Here is a 21,855-nt window from a genome sequence, read left to right as displayed (position 1 = left end):
CAGAGACTTCTGCCCGCTCACCTGGGAGCGCCCATCTGCCGCCTGTCTGTTGGTCTTCCTGGAGGCTCCGCCGTCACATGCTGTGACCACCCGTTCATCCAGAGACTCTCGCCTGCTCACCTGGGAGCTCACGTCTTTCATCAGCCGCCACAGGTCGTACCACCCCTTTACCTAGAGACTGCCCCGGTCACTTGCCGTGACCACCTGCCCGTTCATCCAGAGACTGCCCCGGTCACTTGCCGTGATCATCTGCCCGTTCATTCAGAGACTGCCCCGGTCACTTGCCGTGACCATCAGCCCGTTCATCCAGAGACTGCCCCGGTCACTTGCCGTGACCTCCAGCCCGTTCACTTAGAGACTGTCCCGGTCACCTGCTGTGACTTCCTGCCCGTCTTCCCTGGTCGCCACCCGCTCCCTTACAAGGACCGCCCCCTTGTATAGTAGCTCAGAGGTTCCGCCTCCCAGACCCGTTACACTTACTGTGTCAAACTCCGCAGTGTAAAAATTACTGGAGAAATCTGTCAGGTCTGTTATCTATCAGGACAGATATGAGGTTGATATAGTCAATATGTAGGCAATGCTTGGGATTCAGAATGCTTGGAAAGTTCACAATCCGAATGTGGCTCCCCTAATATAGCCACTTATTGACATCAATTTAGCAGGCTGATAAATTAGTGAATACAAATCTATACAGAGAAATAATTATAAAAAAGTGAAACTAACAATAACAACAAATAACATCTTAAAAGGTTTTAAAAAAATCAGCTAGTTCATGTTTCAGATTTGACAGATACGTGATGCATGGGGCAGATCCATTATGGCCCATATTGTGAAATATCCTACAAGATTCTCACATATCCAATCAGATTATTTCAGGGCCTCTAAAGAATAGACTTGAAAAGCAGACTAACCGGCCATTAAAAAATAAAGGACATGTAAACAGAGCACAACAAAACCCTACAACATGGTTATAGAAGGTGCTGCGCTACACCTCCCACCTGTATTTGTTCTGCACTGTTTGAGTTGCTTGGTGCCTGATCAGCAGCTTGAGAGAAACACGCAGAGAGCCCAGAGGACACATGCTGGAACTGAGACTCCAAAATAGGGTAAGTAAAGGGAGTGCAGCAATTAAAATACACTGAAAAGCCTTTACAGAATGTTTTTGGTGCTGTTGCAGAATTTAATGGCAACATTTACAGACTGATTTAAGAAAGCTCAATCTCGTAGAACATAAGCAACGAACCACAATCACAGAACTATTGGTAATTAACCAAGAATTGCACCCATCAAAGTAACTGATTCTTCTGAACCCTGCTTATTATCATTAATACGCCCAGTTATTTGAAGAGAAAATATGTACCTTTTTTACTAGGACGCCATAACTTTGGAATGGAGGAATGCAGACAAAAAACCTGTTCCAGAATCAGTAGAACAGCATCAATTGGAGGAGACACTCAGTTTAATTTAAAAAAACCCAGAGAAAGGTCTTTTATATAGATGTGGGGTGCAGAAGTTAACCACTTTACCCAATCCCAGGTGATGAAAATACCAAAAATGGTAGCAAAAATGATAAACCCAGTTCAATTTTATTGTAGTCTTTGATAGTTTTTATTCCACAAACAGATTATATCATTACTAAGATGTCTCTTAATCAGCTCATAAGAAACAGACCCTAGTGGCAAGCAAATGGCTACAAAATCAACTCCAAATGGGCAAATGGGCCCAGGTAGAGGCCCACTCCAATCCCAGAATTGTTGCATAATTTTGATTGCGCAGGGCAGCTACTTACATACAGAATTATAGAGCTAGCATTGTTTTGAAAGTTGCATAAATCCATATTTGGTGGACATTAGATGCAATTTGTATCATTTACATTGATATTCCAATCAAAAAATTTTGTGTCGGCTGGTGATAAATGTTAGAACAGTAGCCAGGGTTGCCAACTGTCCAGAAATTCCCAGACAGTCCGTAAACATAGGGAACTTTTTTGCCCTGTCTGTAAAAAAATGAAGGCGTCTGTGAGTTTTTTGAAGCTGAAGAAACTTGCACAGATTATTTTGATTATACTTATCATTTTACAGTTCACAGTGAATGCGGCTAATGTCTTCATATCAGAATTATCGGTGGTAGAGAAGTATCACTTATAATCAGAATAATTTACTATGGTTTTCCAATTTGTCCGTAAAAAATATTGTCTGTCCATGATTTTTTTAATAAGCTGTGCAGAAAAAATAAAAACTCAGATTGGCACAGTAGGGATCAAACCAATGGTATCCTATTAATATATAGAATGCAGATCCCAATCCCCCCCAGACACATGACCTCAGAAAAGAGGAGTCTGACTGAAGTGCTGGTTGAGTATGTGTGCTGCTACTCTATTTGAACCCTGTGATGTACACTGGGTACGGAATGTATTCAGACCCCTTTAAATTTTTCACTCTGTTTTATTGCAGCCATTTGGTAAATTCTAAAAAGTTCATTTTTTTCTCATTAAAGTACAATCTGCACCCCATCTTGACTGAAAAAAAAACAGAAATGTAGAAATTTTTGCAAATTTATTAAAAAAGAAAAACTGAAATATACCCTTTTGAGCTAGTACAGCCATGAGTCTTCTTGGGAATGATGCAACAAGTTTTTCACACCTGGCTTTGGGGATCCTCTGCCATTCTTCCTTGCAGATCCTCTCCAGTTCCGTCAGGTTGGATGGTGAACGCTGGTGGACAGCCATTTTCAGGTCTCTCCAGAGATGCTCAATTGGGTTTAGGTCAGGGCTCTGGCTGGGCCAGTCAAGAATGGTCACAGAGTTGTTCTGAAGCCACTCCTTTGTTATTTTAGCTGTGTGCTTAGGGTCATTGTCTTGTTGGAAGTTGAACCTTCGGCCAAGTCTGAGGTCCAGAGCACTCTGGAAGAGGTTTTCTTCCAGGATATCTCTGTACTTGGCCGCATTCATGTTTCCTTCAATTGCAACCAGTCGTCCAGTCGCTGCAGCTAAAAAACACCCCCCCATCACTACATTCAGCAACGAGCAATGTAAGTTAAACAGATCTTCCAAAAGTATTGGCCCATCTTGGAGATGGATGGGGATATATCTCCTTGTTTGGGAGGTTATCCCCATATCACTTACAAGAGGGGTTGCTTGCTGCGTGATAGACTAGTACATAGTATCTTTGTAGCTCCCAGAAACGAATCGTGGCTCAAATCAGATGTGAAAGGTTCATTCAAATGTGGTAACTGTGTTGCCTGTACCTCCATGATTAATGCCAAAACATTTACCGGTACCAATGTGGATAAGGAGTTTGCCATCATGGACTTCATTAACTGCCAAACATAGGGTGTCATTTATAAGGGCACCTGCGGTTGCGGCCTCGAGTACATAGGCAAGACGAGATGTGAATTAAGATGCAGAGTGGGTGAGCATATGGATGACATTGTGCATAAAAGAGACACCCCCGTAGCCAGGCATGTTAATGGATTCCATGGTGGAGATAGAACTGTGTTCAAGTTTATAGGCATTGAGAAAGTGACTAAACCATATCGGGGGGGGGGGGAGATTGGAACCATATACTTTTACAGAAAGAATCAAAGTGGATCTTTCGGTTGAAGACCATATCCCCTCGAGGACTTAATGTGTTAGAACCTTGCTGTTAGGTTTTTTTTCCTTTGCTGGTCACATGACCTTGTTGGCCTATTTAGTCCTGCTCCGCCCTTCTGGCTTTGCTGGACTTCATTGTATATCTACTTTCTAGCTAGCCTGTGCTCTGTATCTAACTCTGTTAGTTTGCTTGGTCTACGGACCTCTATGTTCTATCTATTTTGTTTGTTCGTCTGTCTGCTACTATTTCTGTTAGGAGGTGTCCCATATTCCTCCCAGTCCTTAGTACTTGTAGGGATTCCCTCCCCACATCTATAGGTCTTCGTACAGACTAGATTAGGACTTTAGCAGGTCTGATCGCAGGATCAGGTTCCCTGTTACATCGTAGGGATTAAGCTGAGTCCTATAGTAGGGACAGATCACCTCTCTTTCCTTAGCTTTGGTAGCAGAACATAACAGTAAGTCCAGCCAGCAAATTCTCTAAGGAAAGATTTTTCTGTTCCATCATGGTGTCGGTTCAGGATTTGACTCATCGCCTGCAGGGACTCTCTCTGGAGGTGGCCGAGCTCCGTCAGCACGTGAGTAACTGTCCTGGAGCACATTTTTTGGAGCCTAAGGTATGTTTGCCGGATTTGTTTTTTGGTGAACACCGAGAATTTTTTTCATTTAAAAATGCTTGCTTATTGTATTTTCGTTTGAGACCTAAGTCCTCTGGGGATGAATCCCAGCGCGTAGGGTTCATAATGTCACTTTTGCGCAAAGAGCCTCAGGAGTGGGCCTTTTCTTTGCAACCTAGTGATTCATGCTTCAGATCAGTGGATAGTTTTTTTTCTGCTTTGGGACTATTATATGATGATCCTGACCGTGTCGCATCAGCTGAGACTGAGTTGAGACGTCTAAAACAAGGATCGGGTAATGTGGAAAAATATTGTACACATTTTCGTCGTTGGTCCACTCAAACAGGGTGGAACGATTCTGCTCTGAAAAGTCTATTTCTTGCTGGGCTCAGTGAAAGGGTTAAAGACCTGCTAATTGCTTATCCTACACCTGAAGATTTGCAACAGGCTATGCAATTAGCTATACGGGTGGATAGAAGACTGCGTGCTAGGGTTAATGAGAGCAAATCCTCTGCTATGTCAGTTTCTGGTTATGATAATGTGTGTACTAACAGTGGTGAACCGATGGAGATTGGATCGGTGGCACCTCGCTCTCAAGAAAAAGACCGTCGTTTTTCGCAAGGCTTGTGTTTCTATTGCGGAAAATCTGGTCATTTGATTAAAGGCTGTGAGCTTCGTATGAAGAAAGAAAAAAAAAAGGTCAGTCACGCCCGTATTGCCTGTTTAAATTCCAAGGGTATATTTTTAGCTGCTTCCACGATTGCTCAGGGAAAATTAATGGAATTTCGGGTGTTTGTTGATTGCGGGTCTACACTGAATGTAATTGATGGGGGATTCGTGGAAAAACTCAATTTAAAACCTGAACCTTTGTCATCCCCCATTGCTGTGGTTTCTGTGGATGGCTCCCCTTTGAAGAATATTACTCTCAAGGTCAGTGAATTTCCTCTCACTATTAATGGTGTTCACCATGAGAAATTGGATTTGGTAGTGTTGAATAACTTGCCTTCTCCAGTAATATTGGGTTTGCCCTGGTTAAAATTTCACAATCCTGTACTGGATTGGTCTACCAGTGAAATTAAATCCTGGAGCCATAAATGTTATGACAAGTGTTGTAACGGGCGTATTGCAGCTTTGGATAGGGGAGAATTGCCTGTTCCTATTCAGGATTTTTGGAGAGTTTTTTCTGAGAAGGAATCGCAGGTTTTGCCTCCCCATAGAGACTATGATTGTTCTATTGAATTTGTCCCTGGAGCGACTCTTCCTAAGAGTCGTTTATTTAACCTTACTATTCCTGAGAGGAAGGCTTTGGAGGAATATATACAGACAAGCTTGGCCGCCGGTCACATTAGGCCCTCTAAGTCTCCTGTGGCGGTTGGATTTTTTTTTGTAAAAAAAAAGGACGGCGGTTTACGTCCTTGTCTGGATTTTCGTGAGATTAACAAAATTACGGTACGCAATCCTTACCCACTGCCATTGATTCCTGATCTGTTTAACCAGTTATTGGGGGCCAAGTGGTTCTCTAAAATTGACCTTAAGGGGGCATACAATCTGTTGCGCATGAAGGAGGGTGATGAATGGAAGACTGCTTTTAACACTCCTGTGGGTCATTTTGAGAATCTGGTTATGCCTTTTGGTCTTACTAATGCTCCTGCATTTTTTCAGAATCTGATTAATGACATCCTTAGACCTTTGATCGGTAAAAATGTGGTTGTGTATTTGGATGACATTTTGATTTATTCGCCAGATCTGGAGTCTCATTGGCGGAGCGTGCGTGAGGTATTACAGTTATTAATGGACAATTCGCTTTTTGCTAAGCTGGAGAAATGTGAGTTCGCTGTACAGAGAATTAGTTTTTTGGGCTACATTATCTCCAGCAAAGGTTTTGAGATGGATCCGGTTAAGGTTCAGGCTGTGCAGGAATGGCCTAGGCCTATTGGTTTGAAATCGATACAGAGGTTTTTGGGTTTCGCCAATTACTATAGAAAGTTCATAAAATTTTTTTCTAGTATTGTCAAACCTCTGACTGATCTCACCAGGAAAGGTGCTGATGCGGTTCAGTGGTCTTCTGAGGCCATTGAAGCTTTTGTGTATCTCAAGGAGAGGTTCACCTCTGCTCCCATCCTTATGCAGCCTGATGTTACTAGGCCGTTTTTGGTTGAGGTTGATGCTTCCTCTGTGGGGGTTGGCGCAGTATTGTCTCAGGATAACGGGGATGGATTACATCCCTGTGCCTTTTTTTCAAAAAAATTTTCGGAGACTGAATTGAATTACGATATTGGTAATCGGGAATTATTGGCTATTAAACTCGCATTTGAACACTGGCGCCACTTCTTGGAAGGTGCGGAATTTCCCGTTCAGGTTCTTACGGATCATAAAAATCTGATATATCTTGATGCTGCCAAGCGCCTGAATGCCCGTCAGGCTAGGTGGGCACTGTTTTTCTCGCGGTTTAATTTCTCCGTTACTTACATCCCTGGTACTAAGAATGTTAAGGCGGATGCCTTGTCTCGCAGTTTTTCTCCCATAGTCGGTGCTGAGAAAGAGGAAAACATTTTACAAGAAGGTGTTGTGATAGCTGCTTTAGACTCCGTTTTGGAAGATGAGATTCTTAAAGCTCAGGAGAATGCCCCATCTAACACTCCTCATGGGAGGTTGTTTGTGCCTGAGACCTTTAGGAGAGATTTGTTTGTTGAGTGTCACGAATCTCGGTTGGCAGGTCATCCCGGAATCTCTGAGACCAAGAGACTGGTGGGTCGCAGTTTTTGGTGGCCTGGATGGCAGAAGGAAGTCATTAAGTGGGTGCGCCAATGTACTATATGTGCTAGATCTAAGTCCTCACATACTCCTGCTGCGGGGTTGCTTTGTCCTTTGGAGGTCCCCAGTGCTCCTTGGACACATTTGGCTATGGACTTTATAACTGACCTTCCCCCCTCTGAGGGTTTTACTGTCATCTGGGTGGTCGTGGACCGTTTTAGCAAGATGTGTCACTTGGTTCCCTTCGTCAAACTGCCCTGCGCTAAAACTCTCGCTAAGGCCTTTGTCAAGGAAATTGTCAGACTTCATGGCGTTCCTACTGACATTGTTTCTGATAGGGGTCCTCAGTTCGTGGCTCGTTTTTGGCGTGCCTTTTGTGACAGGTTGGGAATTCATTTGTCGTTTTCGTCCGGATATCATCCTGAATCTAATGGCCAGACAGAAAGGAAAAACCAGGATGTTGAGCAGTTCTTGCGTTGTTTTGTGGCAGACAATCAAGAGGGGTGGTCTGAGTTTCTGCCACTTGCCGAATTTGCTCTGAACAATCATACATCTTCTTCTGCTGGTTGTTCGCCTTTTTTTTGTTGTTCTGGGAGACATCCGTCGTTTGGGTCGTTCTCCAAGTTGGGATCTGCCGTGCCTGAGGAGGAGAATTTTTCCGGTGATTTGGAAAGAGTTTGGACGGATGTGCGTGGTAATCTTCAGGAGGCCAACAGAAAATCTAAAGACTACTTTGATAGGAAACGACAGGAGGTTTTGTTCGCTGTTGGTGACATGGTTTGGTTGTCCTCTAGGAATCTGCGGTTGAGGATTCCTTCTAAGAAATTGGGTCCCAAGTTTGTAGGGCCCTTTAAGGTGCTTCAGGTTGTCAACCAATCTGCTGTTAGGTTGGAGGTTCCTACCTCCTGGAGAATTAATCCGGTCTTTCATGTCTCTCTGTTAAAAAAAGCTGTTGTGTCGGATGGTGACGCCTCTGCCTCTGTTCCTCCGGTGGTGGAGGACGGGGAATATGAAATTTCTCGCATCCTTGACTCTAGACGGTATAGAGGTAGTTTGCAGTATCTTGTGGCCTGGAAAGGTTTCGGACCCGAGGATAACTCTTGGGTGAGGTCAGATGATGTTTCCGCGTCCAGACTTATCAGAGCGTTTCACAGGAGATTTCCTGATAAGCCTGGTCCTAGGGGATCCGGAGGATCCTCTTAGAAGGGGGGGTACTGTTAGAACCTTGCTGTTAGGTTTTTTTTCCTTTGCTGGTCACATGACCTTGTTGGCCTATTTAATCCTGCTCCGCCCTTCTGGCTTTGCTGGACTTCATTGTATATCTACTTTCTAGCTAGCCTGTGCTCTGTATCTAACTCTGTTAGTTTGCTTGGTCTACGGACCTCTATGTTCTATCTATTTTGTTTGTTCATCTGTCTGCTACTATTTCTGTTAGGAGGTGTCCCATATTCCTCCCAGTCCTTAGTACTTGTAGGGATTCCCTCCCCACATCTATAGGTCTTCGTACAGACTAGATTAGGACTTTAGCAGGTCTGATCGCAGGATCAGGTTCCCTGTTACATCGTAGGGATTAAGCTGAGTCCTATAGTAGGGACAGATCACCTCTCTTTCCTTAGCTTTGGTAGCAGAACATAACATAATGAGCAGCTGACATACAGATGTTTTATTTAATGTGCCTCTAATACATCTCTCATCAATGCCTGTGTTAACTATTCTGTGACAGATCCTAGTCAAAATACCATTTTGTATTGCCCTTCTATATATTATTGTTCAGAGGTTGGTCTATGTATATTTAAACCTTGAATGATTCTCTATTGATATGCTTATCATTCTAGTTGACATGGATTAATACAAATTTGATGGGTTTGGATATGTTCCATGTTAGATATTCATGATTTGATCGATATATGAGGCACTTAATGCAGACCCTATATTATGTAATTCGGACCCTATATTATGTATGGGTGACATCTTACATTTGCCACCAATTGGGGGAAATGACGCGATATTCAGCTGTAGCCCCTGCCTCATTCAGATGTAGCTCCTGCCACAAGGCAGGAGATTATGCAGTACATAGCTGCACTTCCTGCTCCATGGGCAAACATAGGGGTGGAGCGCATGGTCCGTTCCACCAAACAGGAAGTGACGCCAGTGACGATGACGCACCGAAAATGACGTCTTCTTCCTTATTGTGCACCGGAAATGACGTCTGCCGGCATGTGTGGAGCGCACTCTTGCATTCCACAGAACGAAAACGGATGCCCATGACATGTGGGCTATAGGGCATATACGAATAATGGGCACTATCTAAGCACTTCAACATGATTGGTGATACACCTAAGGAGGACCATTGCTCAAGGTAGGACACCCCTCTGATTTGCCTATGAGGCTGTTATTTTTTGAATTTGTCCAATCATGGCATATGAGCATATTTGGTGGGGGGGAGTTCCCACTTAAAAGCAGTCTATTTAATGGACCCATTTTCCAATACCTAATCACCTGTTTGATACTCCCATCCATATCCTAGAGGGTGGGTGTTTATCCCTTATTCCCGATGTGGAGATGCATGTGCCATTCCCCTGATGACTCAGATTCCTGAAGAAACACGTCGAGAGGCACTAAAGGGTCAGTTCAGGGCTGCGCTAATTGAATAGGGCCAGCTGTGGACTGTCCTTGTGAGGGCGGGAGTTTTGGGGTCTCAGGGCCAGCTCCAGGATACAGGGACTGGCAGGGACAGTAGATGACGAGAACTCCGCTACTCACAGGGGACATAGAGAGGATACAGAAGACTAAACCACATATGGGTGAGATCCTTCCTTTTTATTCCTCTTGATATTCTAACAGTATATTTGCATGAGCCTTGTTACGGGTCCGGGTGGTGGAACCTCTGTGCCGCGGTGCAAGGAGGGACCCAGAGGGGCGTGACTAAGCATCAACTCAACCCGACCCTGGTCGTACGGCAGCTAACGACTCCGTGACCAGGGAGGGACCAAGCAGAGGGACTAGGTGCCACTCTGGGGATGACCTTGTGAGAGAGCAGGTGGCTCCCACGGGTCAGATGACTGGGACTGATCGGTATAGCGGATGGGCACAACAAGCAGGCAGAAGTCTCTGGGTTAGTTGACGGGTGGTCACGGCATGTGATGACAGAGCAGGCAGAAGTCTCTAGGTTAGTTGACGGGTGGTCACGGCACGTGACGGCAGAGCAGGCAGAAGTCTCTCGTCTAGCAGGCAGGTGGTCACGGCGAGTGATGGCAGAGCCTCCAGGTAGGCTAGCTGGCTAGCGCTCCCAGGTGAGCGGGTTAGCAGGCATGGCAGGTAGCAGGCAGGTAACTAGCATGTGCTTCCTGGTAAGCAGATGGACTTGCCCATAGACAGACTGGCGGATGACCGGAGGCAGAATGTCGGGCTGGAGAGTAGACAAGCTGGCAGACAGGACTGGTAGTCAGGCTGGCAACGGGACCTGAGGGCTGAAGCAGAGGTAAGTATACTGTTAAGGGGACGGTTGCAAACAACTTTATTAAATAGGAATGCAACCGACCCCGGGGTCCACGATGCAGCCTGGTGGACTGCTGCCGAACACTTCCCGGGTGGAAAGGGAACCAACTAAAACGATAACCCATCCGTGTTAACAACACACGGAAACAGGTATAGTGGTACGCTCTATCTCCGTTAACTGCACGGAAGATGAGCGTCCGGAGACGCACTTACAAACTGCCTAACCCCTCCGTGTTACTGCACACGGAACGGGTATAACGGTTCACACAATCTCCAAGAACCGCAGGGAGACGTGTGGCCGGGGAAGAAGCAGTAGCCCTGTCTTCGATACAAGCGCTACGCAATAGGAGTTGGCACTAGTGTGCGTGTATAACGGTTCACACAATCTCCAAGAACCGCAGGGAGACGTGTGACCGGGGAAGAAGCAGTAGCCCTGTCTTCGATACAGGCGCTACGCTATAGGAGTTGGCGCTAGTGTGCGGGTGTGATTCCCACCGGGTATTCTTGCACTCATCCGGTGTGCTACCGGACTGAGCAGACCCGCTCTATATGGCTCACAGGCGGTACTGGGAGTATGGCGTCTGCAGACGGCTCGGGGTGTAAGGCGAACCCCCTGGTCAGAGCCGAGCTGTCAGCCTAAACTACCTGCCTGCATACAGATATGGCTCTTTGAGGAGCTCAAGAGGAAAGCGTGCACACCACAAACAACCAGCTCAAATGATCTGAGCGCGCAGCCATGTTTGTGGGCGGGCCTTTTAAAGACTAAGCCCTGCCCACCGTCGCACCATTGGCGACGCCACCCGTGGACCAATCAGGCGGGGCCAGGTCACCGGGTCAGATGGTTGCCAAACCACCAATCACGGTCCGCCAGGTCACGGGCATGCTCAGTGCGGCGCCTCTCGGACTTAGGCTGCAGTAGCCTAGTCGCTCTCCGCAACCTGTGCTTCATGTTGCTAGGCACAAATACACAAGATACTACTTGTACATCTCGTGCATTGGCTAGACATTGGGACTAATGGTGATGCTGTGCAGCATCAGCCCTGGCTGGACCAGAATGGGAGACCACCGATGACTCAGAACCCATTTCTGATCCAGCAAGCACCCAGCAACTAACATTATCCCCCCTTCTAACCTCCCCCTCCACTTGATGCTCATATTCCTCAATGAGCAGGGGGGCATGAATGTGGTCCACTGGCTCCCAGGAGCGATCCTCAGATCCATGACCTTTCCAGTGTACGAGGTAAATTTTTTTCCCCCGAACCATCTTAGACCCCACAATTGCCTGTACCTCGAAATCATCACCCCTGGTGTCTGGAGCAGATTGGAGTTCTGAAAATTTTGACAGACGAACCGGCTTGAGAAGCGACACATGAAAGGTGTCGTGAATCCTCATGTGTCAAGGTAATTGTAACCAGTACACTACGGGGTTTATTTGGACCTGGATTCTGAAAGGACCAATAAAACAGGGAGCAAACTTAGCGGATTCCCCGCGTACTCTGATGTTGCGAGCCGCGAGCCACACTCTGTCGCCCGGGGAGAATACGGGGGCTGGACGACGATGAGCGTCAGCCGACTCTCTCATCCGATTCTTGGAAGCCAAAATAGCCTCCTGGGTATGATCCCAAACCTCCCGCGCCTCCAGAGCCCAATCTCTGACCTCAGGTTCCACAGAGGAAACCGGCATAGGAACCGGGACTCGCGGATGTTGGCCATTATTTAGGAGAAACGGAGTCTGACCCGTGGAATCCGCCACTGCGTTGTTTAAGACCGAAATGAAATGGCGCAAGTATGTCACCAGCGTCTGGTTAGTGCGTTCCACCAGACCATTGGTCTCTGGGTGATAGGCAGTGGAAAGATTCAGTTCAATGCTGAGCAAATTACACAACTCTTTCCAAAACCGGGAGGAAAACTGTGGTCCCCGGTCACAGACAATCCTATCAGGCATCCCGTGGAGACGGAAAATGTGACGAATGAACAATGATGCCAGAACCCGGGAGGAAGGGACCCTAGGCAGAGGGACCAGGTGAACCATCTTAGAAAAATGGTCAGACACCATCCATATAGTCGTATTTCCCCGGGACTTAGGCAACTCAACAATAAAATCCATCCCAACCAGCTCCCAAGGTCTATCCGCCACGGGTAACGGATGAAGAAGACCAGCCGGCCTCTGACGGGACGATTTATTTCTCGCACAGGAGACACACGCTTGGACATACTCCTTAACGTCCTGGGATAACCGAGGCCACCAATACGACCGTTGGAGAAGCTCTGTGGTACGCTTAACCCCAAAATGACCTCCGATCTTAGAGGCATGTGCCCAGGACAGTACCTCATTCTGTAAATTTGGAGGAATGAACATCCTCCCGGGAGGAACCTGGTTTAGGGACACTGGAGCCAGCGTCCGCATACACTCTGGCGGAACAATAAGCCTTGGTTCATCCTCGTCCTCAGCCGTATCCATAGACCAGGACAAGGCGTCCGCCCGAGGGTTCTTTTCTCCTTTTAAAAAATGAATGGAAAAATTGAATCGGGAAAAGAAAAGAGACCACCTGGCCTGCCTCGGGTTAAGACGCTGCGCCGTCTGTAGGTACGAAAGATTTTTATGATCGGAATATACCACGAAAGGATGTTTAGCTCCCTCCAAGAGGTACCTCCATTCCGAAAAAGCCATCTTAATAGCAAGCAATTCTTTGTCACCAATCGTATAATTCTTCTCTGCTGGAGAGAAGGTCTTGGAGAAGGAAAAACATGGTCTTGTCCGACCCTGTTCATTCTTATGGGAGAGAACCGCTCCTGCCCCGACAGAGGAGGCATCGACCTCCAGGAAGAATGGCTTGTCCATATCCGGGTGATGGAGAATGGGAGCTCTAGCAAAGTAGGATTTAATCTCCCGGAACGCCTCGGATGTCTACTGAGACCAGTTTTTGGGATTGGCACCCTTCCGGGTTAAAGCGGCTGAGGGAGCCACCAGGGTGGAAAAATGTGGTATGAACTGCCGGTAGTAGTTAATAAAGTCCATGAAGCGTTGTACCGCTTTAAGAGAATGGGGCTCCTGCCAGTTCTGTACCGCCACCAACTTTTGAGGATCCATAGCCAATCCCTTACTGGATATGATATAGCCCAGGAACGGTAACGACTCTCGTTCAAACTGTCACTTCTTTAGCTTACAGTACAAAGAATTTGCTCGCAATCGCTCGAAAACCCTGCGAAAATCCTCTCGGTGTGTGGAAAGGTCTGGGGAAAAAATAAGAATATCGTCAAGATAGACTACCACGGAAGATAGCAGCAAATCCCGAAAGATATCGTTGACAAAATCTTGAAAAACCGCAGGGGCATTGCATAATCCGAAAGGCATGACGAGATACTCATAATGGCCATCACGAGTGTTAAAGGCTGTTTTCCACTCGTCGCCCTCACGGATTCGCACCAGATTATACGCCCCTCGCAAGTCCAGCTTAGTGAAAATATGAGCCCCTCACAACCTGTCAAATAGCTCAGAGATAAGGGGCAGAGGGTATTTATTCTTGATGGTGATGGCATTTAGTCCTCTGTAATCAATGCAGGGACGCAAATCACCCCCTTTCTTCTGGACGAAGAAAAACCCCGCTCCCGCAGGAGAGACAGATTTTCTGATAAACCCCTGGGCCAGATTCTCTTTCATATAGTCAGACATGGCCTGGGTCTCGGGTACAGACAGAGGGTAGACCCTACCGCGAGGAGGCTCAGTACCAGGAACCAGGTCAATAGGACAGTCATACGGTCGGTGGGGAGGTAAAGTCTCAGCAGCCTTTTTAGAAAAGACATCCGCAAAGCTCCGATATTGCACAGGCAGAGCGGACAAGTCAGGAGAAGGCTCTGAGACTGCCCCTCAGGCGGCTGTAACCATACACTGGGGCACACAATCTTTACCCCAGGAAGAAATTCTCCCTGTACTCCAGTCAATGTGTGGAGAGTGACGGCGTAGCCAAGGAAGGCCCAATAGCACCTCATCTAATCCCCCGGGGATAATAAGGAAGGAGATAACTTCCCGGTGACCCTGAGGAAACGACATGGTGAGGGGAACAGACTGGTGAGTGATTTGTGTATCCAGCAGAGAGCCATTGACCACCCTGATGTTCATTGACCTAGACAGTAACTCCATAGGAATGGCATGCCTCTGGGCAAATGCTGAAGACAAAAAATTGCCATCGGCTCCAGAATCCACCCACGCCTTGGCAGTAACCATGGTTACACCTCATAAAGTAATTTGGAGGACGAAACCCCTGAATCTAACACACCCCCTCCAATGGTGGTTAGACACCCTCGTTTCCCGATTGCTTGGAAACCTTATTAACGGGGTACTCCAAAGGATGTGCAGATCGGGAACGAGGGGGCTTAGACTTAGTCCGGGATATGTCCAAAGCCTCAGGCTCCGGGTTGGGAACCCCTGGTTTGGAGATAGGCCTAGAGAAAGCGGGTGCTAACCGAAACCGAGGTCTGGAAACCTCCAGCTCTAACTTGCGCTCTGCATGACGCAGGTCTATTCGGTTAGCAAGAGTTATTAACTCTTCCGGAGAGGTTGGAATCTCTCTGGTAGCTAAGGCATCTTTAATATGCCCAGCCAGCCCCCTCCAAAACACCGCTCAGCCCAATCCAGCTCGGCCGCAAGGGTTCTGAACTGGATGGCATAGTGACTGGCGGTGCCCGAACCCTGGCTCAACGCAAGAAGCTTGAGAGCCGTGTCATGCGTAACCTGAGGCCCCAGGAATACACTCTTTAGGGTTTTAAGGAAAAGACCCGCATTAGCCACTACCGGGTCATTTCACTCCCAGAGAGGAGTTGCCCACTCCAGAGCCCGGTGGGAGAGTAATGAGATGACATATCCCACTTTGGCTCTTTCCGAGGGGATCCGTGCCTCCATCATCTCCAACTGAATGGAGCATAAATTGATAAAACCCCTGCAGAATTTACTGTCCCCAGAAAATTTCTCCGGGAGAGCAAAACGGGGTAATGGGACACTTGCAGCGTTCCCCGCAGCCGAGTTAACCAGATTGGCTGCTAGAGAAGCCGCCTGGGTAGCCACTGCAGTGATGTCAGTGACTGGGGCAGCTTGTTCCAGAGACCTAAGTCTAGCCTCAAGTTGCTGTACATAGCGCTGCAGTTGCTGGTTGTCGGCCATGTTCGGCAAGACCCTGGCGCTCAGATACTGTTAAGGGGACGGTTGCAAACAACTTTATTAAATAGGAACGCAACCGACCCCGGGGTCCGCGATGCAGCCTGGTGGACTGCTGCCGAACACTTCCCGGGTGGAAAGGGAAGTAACCAACTAAAATGATAACCCGTCCGTGTTAACAACACACGGAAACAGGTATAGCGGTACGCTCTATCTCCGTTAACTGCACGGAAGATGAGCGTCCGGAGACGCACCTACAAACTGCCTAACCCCTCCGTGTTACTGCACACGGAATGGGTATAACGGTTCACACAATCTCCAAGAACCGCAGGGAGACGTGTGACCGGGGAATAAGCAGTAGCCCTGTCTTCGATACAGGCGCTACGCTATAGGAGTTGGCGCTAGTGTGCGGGTGTGTTTCCCGCCGGGTATTCGTGCACTCAGCCGGCGTGCTACCGGACTGAGCAGACCCGCTCTATATGGCTCACAGGCGGTACTGGGAGTACGGCATCTGCAGACGGCTCGGGGTGTAAGGCGAACCCCCTGGTCAGAGCCGAGCTGTCAGCCTAAACTACCTGCCTGCATACAGATATGGCTCTTTGAGGAGCTCAAGAGGAAAGCGTGCACACCACAAACAACCAGCTCAAATGATCTGAGCGTGCCGCCATGTTTGTGGGCGGGCCTTTTAAAGACTAAGCCCTGCCCACCGTCGCACCATTGGCGACGCCACCCGTGGACCAATCAGGCGGTGCCAGGTCACCGGGTCAGGTGGTTGCCAAACCACCAATCACGGTCCGCCAGATCACGGGCATGCTCAGTGCGGCGCCTCTCGGACTTAGGCTGCAGTAGCCTAGTCTCTCTCCGCAACCTGTGCTTCATGTTGCTAGGCACAAATGCATGAGATACTACTTGTACATCTCATGCATTGTATAGGCGTTGGGACCAACAGTGATGCTGTGCAGCATCAGTCCTAGCTGGACCAAAATGGGAGACCACAGAATGCACAGATGACTCAGAACCCATTTCTGATCCAGCAAGTGCCCCACGCCTAACATATACTTGTGCAACAACTTCTGCTCGGGCACCTCCATTTTGAAGGAGGTGCCTTATACATGGGAGGTCCTCCAGCTATTGGCCGGGGACTCCTTAGGACGGTGCGTGCGGCCCCTTTAAGAGAGAGGGAGCGCGTGCGCGCCCTAAGCACAGTGCCTGGGAAGCTGCGCGTGCCGGCAGCAGCAGGAAGAGGAGCGCAGGAGGACGCCGCGCGGGAATTGGGGAGGTGAGAGGGGCGGCGTCTCTGCCTGGCAGGGGGCAGAGATGCCGATGCTACAAGCCTGATCATTCGATAGGCTTATTTGCATTGTGACATTTTTCTATATAGATGTCTTTACCTCATATGTTGTTCTGACCACTGTCAGTAAACGTTCTCCCACAGAGACAGGGGTTTCTTCTTATAATTTTAACTTGTAATATGTTTGTCTGCCCTAAACAGTGATTGGATTTTTTAAACATATCTAGTAAAAGTTACGTTTTAAGTCCACAATTCTGCTGTTTCTGATATTAAGGTTATTCATTGTATAATTTTCCAAAGACCAGGACAGATTTTCATAAACAAGAAGTCAACAATGAGTTCTCCTATTTAATAACTACAAGCCATGAGGAAGCCTTATATTTGCAAATTGTATAATCTTTCAATCAATGACATTTATTTACTGAAACTGTAAAACCCCTTTAACCCCTCCATGATCAGGCATGCTTGAATTTTTTCTTCCACTTCTTCCAAGGGCCCTAATTTTTTAATTACTTTGTCAGCATAGAAATAAGAGGACTTGTTTTTTTGGGTGATGATTTGAAGTTTTGGTTGACATCATTCATTTTACCATACAATGTACTGGAAAATGCTAAAAATAAAAAAATGGGTGAAATGTCAAAGATGCAATTCTGCCATTGCCTTGGGGATTTTATTTTTATGGTGTGCATAGTGCAGTAAAAATGACCATGCAACATGATTTCCCAGTTCACTATGACTACAGTGATTGCAAAATAAATTTGATGTGTGTGCCATTTTTTGAGAACTGTACCTATTTTATTTTTGTGTGTGAGGGCTTGTTTTTTAACGTAGGGATCAGACGGTGCCTTGATAGCCTTTTTAGTTTTTAGGGGGGTAAGCAATTAAAAAAAACACAATTCTGGCATTTCTATTTTTTTCTCTTGACGACGTTTTCTGTACAGTTTAATTAATTTTACATTTTACTAGATCAGAATTTTATAGACATGGCAATATAAAGTATGCGTTTTTATTTTTTTGTTTTTAAAGAGGGAAATGTGTTGATTCCAATTTTTATATTGTTTATATTTTAAAATCTTTCTTTTGACTTTATTTTTCAGAATTCTTGGGGGATTTAAACCTGTAAACAATTGATCACTTCCTCTATATACTGCAGTTACTACAGTATTGTAGTATACAGTGATTTCAGCTCTGCAGGCCACTATTTCTTATTTAAAATGAAACAACTGAGATGTAATTCAAATTAAAGGGGTTGAACAAAAATATCCTGTGAAACGTTTAGAAATGCAACCATTTTTCTACAAAGCCTCCTCATTTCAGGGGCTTAAAAGTAATTGGACAAATTAACTTTACCATAAATGAAATGGTTTTTTTTAATACTTTGCAGAGAATCCTTTGCAGGCAATCACTGCCTGGAGTCTTGAAGCCATGGATGTCACCAAATACTGAGTTTCCTCCTTTGTGATGCTTTGCCAGGCCTTTACTGCCGCTGACTTCAGTTGTTGCTTGTTTGTGGGTCTTTCTGCCTTAAAAGGGTTTTCCCCCAAACAAAGTTAATTTTAATCAATAGATTTGGAGTTAAAATAAGTTCCACAATGGAATGTGATTAAAAAATGTTCCTGTGCTGAGATAATCTTATAAATGTGCCCCTGCTGTGTACTGTGTAATGGCTGTGTCTGACTGTACAGGGGCATGGTCTGATCATACCACAGCTCCTGGGAAGGGGAGGAAGCAAAAGAGAGTATACAGGCAGGACAGCAGGGGATCACAGCTGATTCTTTCTGAGGTAAAACATTTCATTGCCTGTTTTAAGCAATGTTTTATCTCAAAGAAAGAATAATTTGCGATCCCGTGGAGTAACGTCTGTATACTTTTTTGCTTCCTCCCCTGCCCAGGAGATGTGGTACTTTTGTGAGAAAATCCTTTTAAGATTTGTTTAAAGCATATGAAATGCTGCTCGATGGGGTTGAGATCTGTGATTGACTCGGCCATTGCAGAATATTCCACTTCTTTACCTTAAAAATCTCCTGGGTTGCTTTTGCAGTGTTTTGGGTCATTGTCCATCTGTACTGTGAAGTGCCGTCCAATGAACCTTGCTGCATTGGGTTGATTCTGAGCAGAAAGTATAGCCCTGTACACTTCAGCATTCATCCGGCTTCTTCTGTCTTCAGTCACATCCTCAATAACCATACTGACATAGTGCTTTTGGAAGCAATGCATGCCCTTGCCACACACTGCCTCCACCATGTTTTAGTTCCCCTTCACACATCCGTGTGAGACACGTACATATGCACACCCATTGTAATCTATGGTGCTGCTTACATGTCTGTGTTTTTCACACGGACCGTGTTTCCATGTGAACCACACAGAGACATAACAAATTTGTTAAAATATCCAATACTCTTATTAGGTATATTTTTATTCATTTTTCTTTAAAGGAATGTGTCACATACATTTTTTAAATTGACCAATAACACCACATACAAGGGACAAATACCGTCATACCATGGCTGAACCACATATTACCATCACATGTGACCAAATAATACCACATACAAGGAACAAATACCACCACACTATGACCAGACCACATATTACCACCACATAGTGACCGAATAATACCACATACAGGGGATAAATACCGGTTATAAAAGTTTTTTTTTTTTTTTAAATCACAAAATAATAATAAAAATATATATACTGTATATATATTGTAGCTATTAATATATGGCTGATATATTAATGGCCCTCTGATGAAGATATTGGGTGAAACGCACATTGGGGCAGGGAGACAGACAACACAGTGGCACAGGCAACTCACAAGTAAGCAGGTACAGTATATGTCCATTATAATTGGAAGTAGTGATCTGAGTTCTATGCTTGATATGCATATGCTTTGCACTGAGCACTTTACTCTTATCCATTAGTAAAGCTTAGTTTATTTACATAGTATGCACATGCTGTGCACATAGCACTTTACTTCCACCTAGTGGTGTAACTTGTTCAGTACAAACATAGATTTACTTTTACTATATAGATAAATTTAGTGATTGAAGTTTTGGACAGTGTATTCTAGCTGTGTATCCATGTATTTTCAATATAACATGGATTAACGTACGTCTAAAATCCTCATGTTTTGTGGCTGCACTCCATGTTCATGTATAAATGTTGTGACAAAGTCACTGACAGAGTGATGGACGGGAGATATGTTTCACTGAGGCTATTAGCGTGGTCTGGTTGTCCTAGACCACATGACGCCGGATGCTGGTGGTTCCAGGGTTCTCCCGGAGGACACATGCATCAGCCAACACCTGGCTGAATCTCATTGGTGGCAACATTCTTTTTAATTGGCGTATCCGGAAACTGACATCACTCCCTGATGAAGGATGCACCGAAATGCGCGTCGGGGTGAGCGTCACACTTGCAGCAGGACCTTACCACACTCAGGGCAAGTGCTATACTCCCCATACACCTTAATACTCAGGTATGTGCTGTACCCTTTTACCTTACTTTATTTCATATGTGCATATCATTACAATGGTGATGGAGTATGCATCACAGGTGTGATAGGGCAAAAGATTTCCCCTATCCTCAAGAGGCCTTAGGACTTGTGCAATTAAATCACGGACTACCTCATTCTATACATTTTAATGGGGATGGCCCTGTACCTTCAAGGCCTGTGGACATGTGAAATTAAATACATACCATACTGAGTACCTTATTCTATCTTAATTGCCTTGTCCCCTTGCCCTGATTGTCCCTTTTCTTTCTTACTGCCCATCAAATATATATATTTTTTTACAACATTTGGTCTATAAATTATATGGCGGTATTATGTGTTATGGTATTTTTTCCTGTAATCTAATTATCCCTCTGTATTCGTTTCATATTTACATTTGTTTTTTATCTTGTGAGTGTGCGCTCCTATTCTTAGCCACCACGGACCCTATTGTACCAAATTGTACTATCAATAAAGGTTTTTTATTATATCTATAATTAGACCTGTTGATCGGATATTCTTTATTGGTTCTTTTAACATGGATTAACATGCGTCTAAAATCCTCGTGTTTTGTGGTTGCACTCCATGTTTATGTATAAATGTTGTGCCAAAGTCACTGACAGAGTGATGGATGGGAGATATGTTTCACTGAGTTTATTAGCTTCAGTGATGTGAAACCGGGAAGTATTCTGCAGCATGTTATGTGCTGAGAGGGTCCATTTTATAAGAAGCGCGGGTGGGAGGTCATTCACCATATCTCCATTCCAGGGTGTGGTCTGGGCTATAAATAGCCATTCTTTTCACTCAGGTGTGGTTCAGTATCTGGAGGCCAGCTCCAGAGAGAGGAGCTTGTGATATTTTGTGCTTATCTGAACCGTGTATTTTGCTAACCCTGAGTGGCCGGACCCCTGTAGATACAAAGACTATGCTGGACATTTTCATTTGTTTTGCTATTATGCCAGAAGGGCCGTGTTTATTTTTATGAACTCTATATTAGTTTATGCCGTTTATTAAACCAACAAGAAATTTAAAAAGACAGTGTTCCGTGTCTACCTCCGTGTGCAGCTGGGTGAGCCGATCTACAACAGGTGGTGTTAGAAGTGCGGACAGTGTTCCCAGCGAACATGTGTGACTGCTACAAGAGGGACTGCATGTCCTGTGTAAAGGCATCAGTGAGTCAGGAAGCAGAGTCAGACAGCATGGAGGACCTGATTAAGCACTTTGTAAAAGACCAACAGCAGCAACAGCAAGCACAACAGCAGCAACAGCTGGCCCAGCAGCAGCAACAACAACTGGCACATCAGGAGATGAGTAAGCTTCTGATGCAACAGATCCAACAACAGCAGCAGCACCTGCAGCAGCAACAAGACCAGTACTGACAACAGAAGCAACCGATTGAGTTGCTCACTGAGGCAATTAGTGGGAGGCCGGCAGACCCTCCCCCAACTTCAGGTG

The 21,855-nt window shown here is 45.8% G+C and overlaps 1 protein-coding gene across 2 annotated transcripts in view; it reads left to right on the top strand.

Annotated features, from left to right (window-relative positions):
* The first annotated feature begins 999 nt into the window (after positions 1-999).
* Positions 1,000-21,855, top strand: part of LOC141170067 (uncharacterized) — a 392,196-nt gene continuing 371,340 nt past the window's right edge. For both annotated transcript variants that reach the window (XM_073655139.1, XM_073655138.1), the window contains exon 1: positions 1,000-1,106. In XM_073655139.1, the coding sequence (XP_073511240.1) occupies positions 1,080-1,106 (27 nt within the window). In that variant the 5' untranslated portion in view covers positions 1,000-1,079. The remainder of the gene's footprint in view (positions 1,107-21,855) is intronic.

Source organism: Phyllobates terribilis, unplaced genomic scaffold (assembly GCF_046119375.1).
Source record: "Phyllobates terribilis strain yellow unplaced genomic scaffold, ASM4611937v1 Scaffold_1__5_contigs__length_1240528914, whole genome shotgun sequence".
Lineage (NCBI taxonomy): Eukaryota > Metazoa > Chordata > Amphibia > Anura > Dendrobatidae > Phyllobates > Phyllobates terribilis.
Note: the sequence above shows the minus strand (reverse complement) of the source record. Positions and strands in the feature narration are given on the sequence as shown.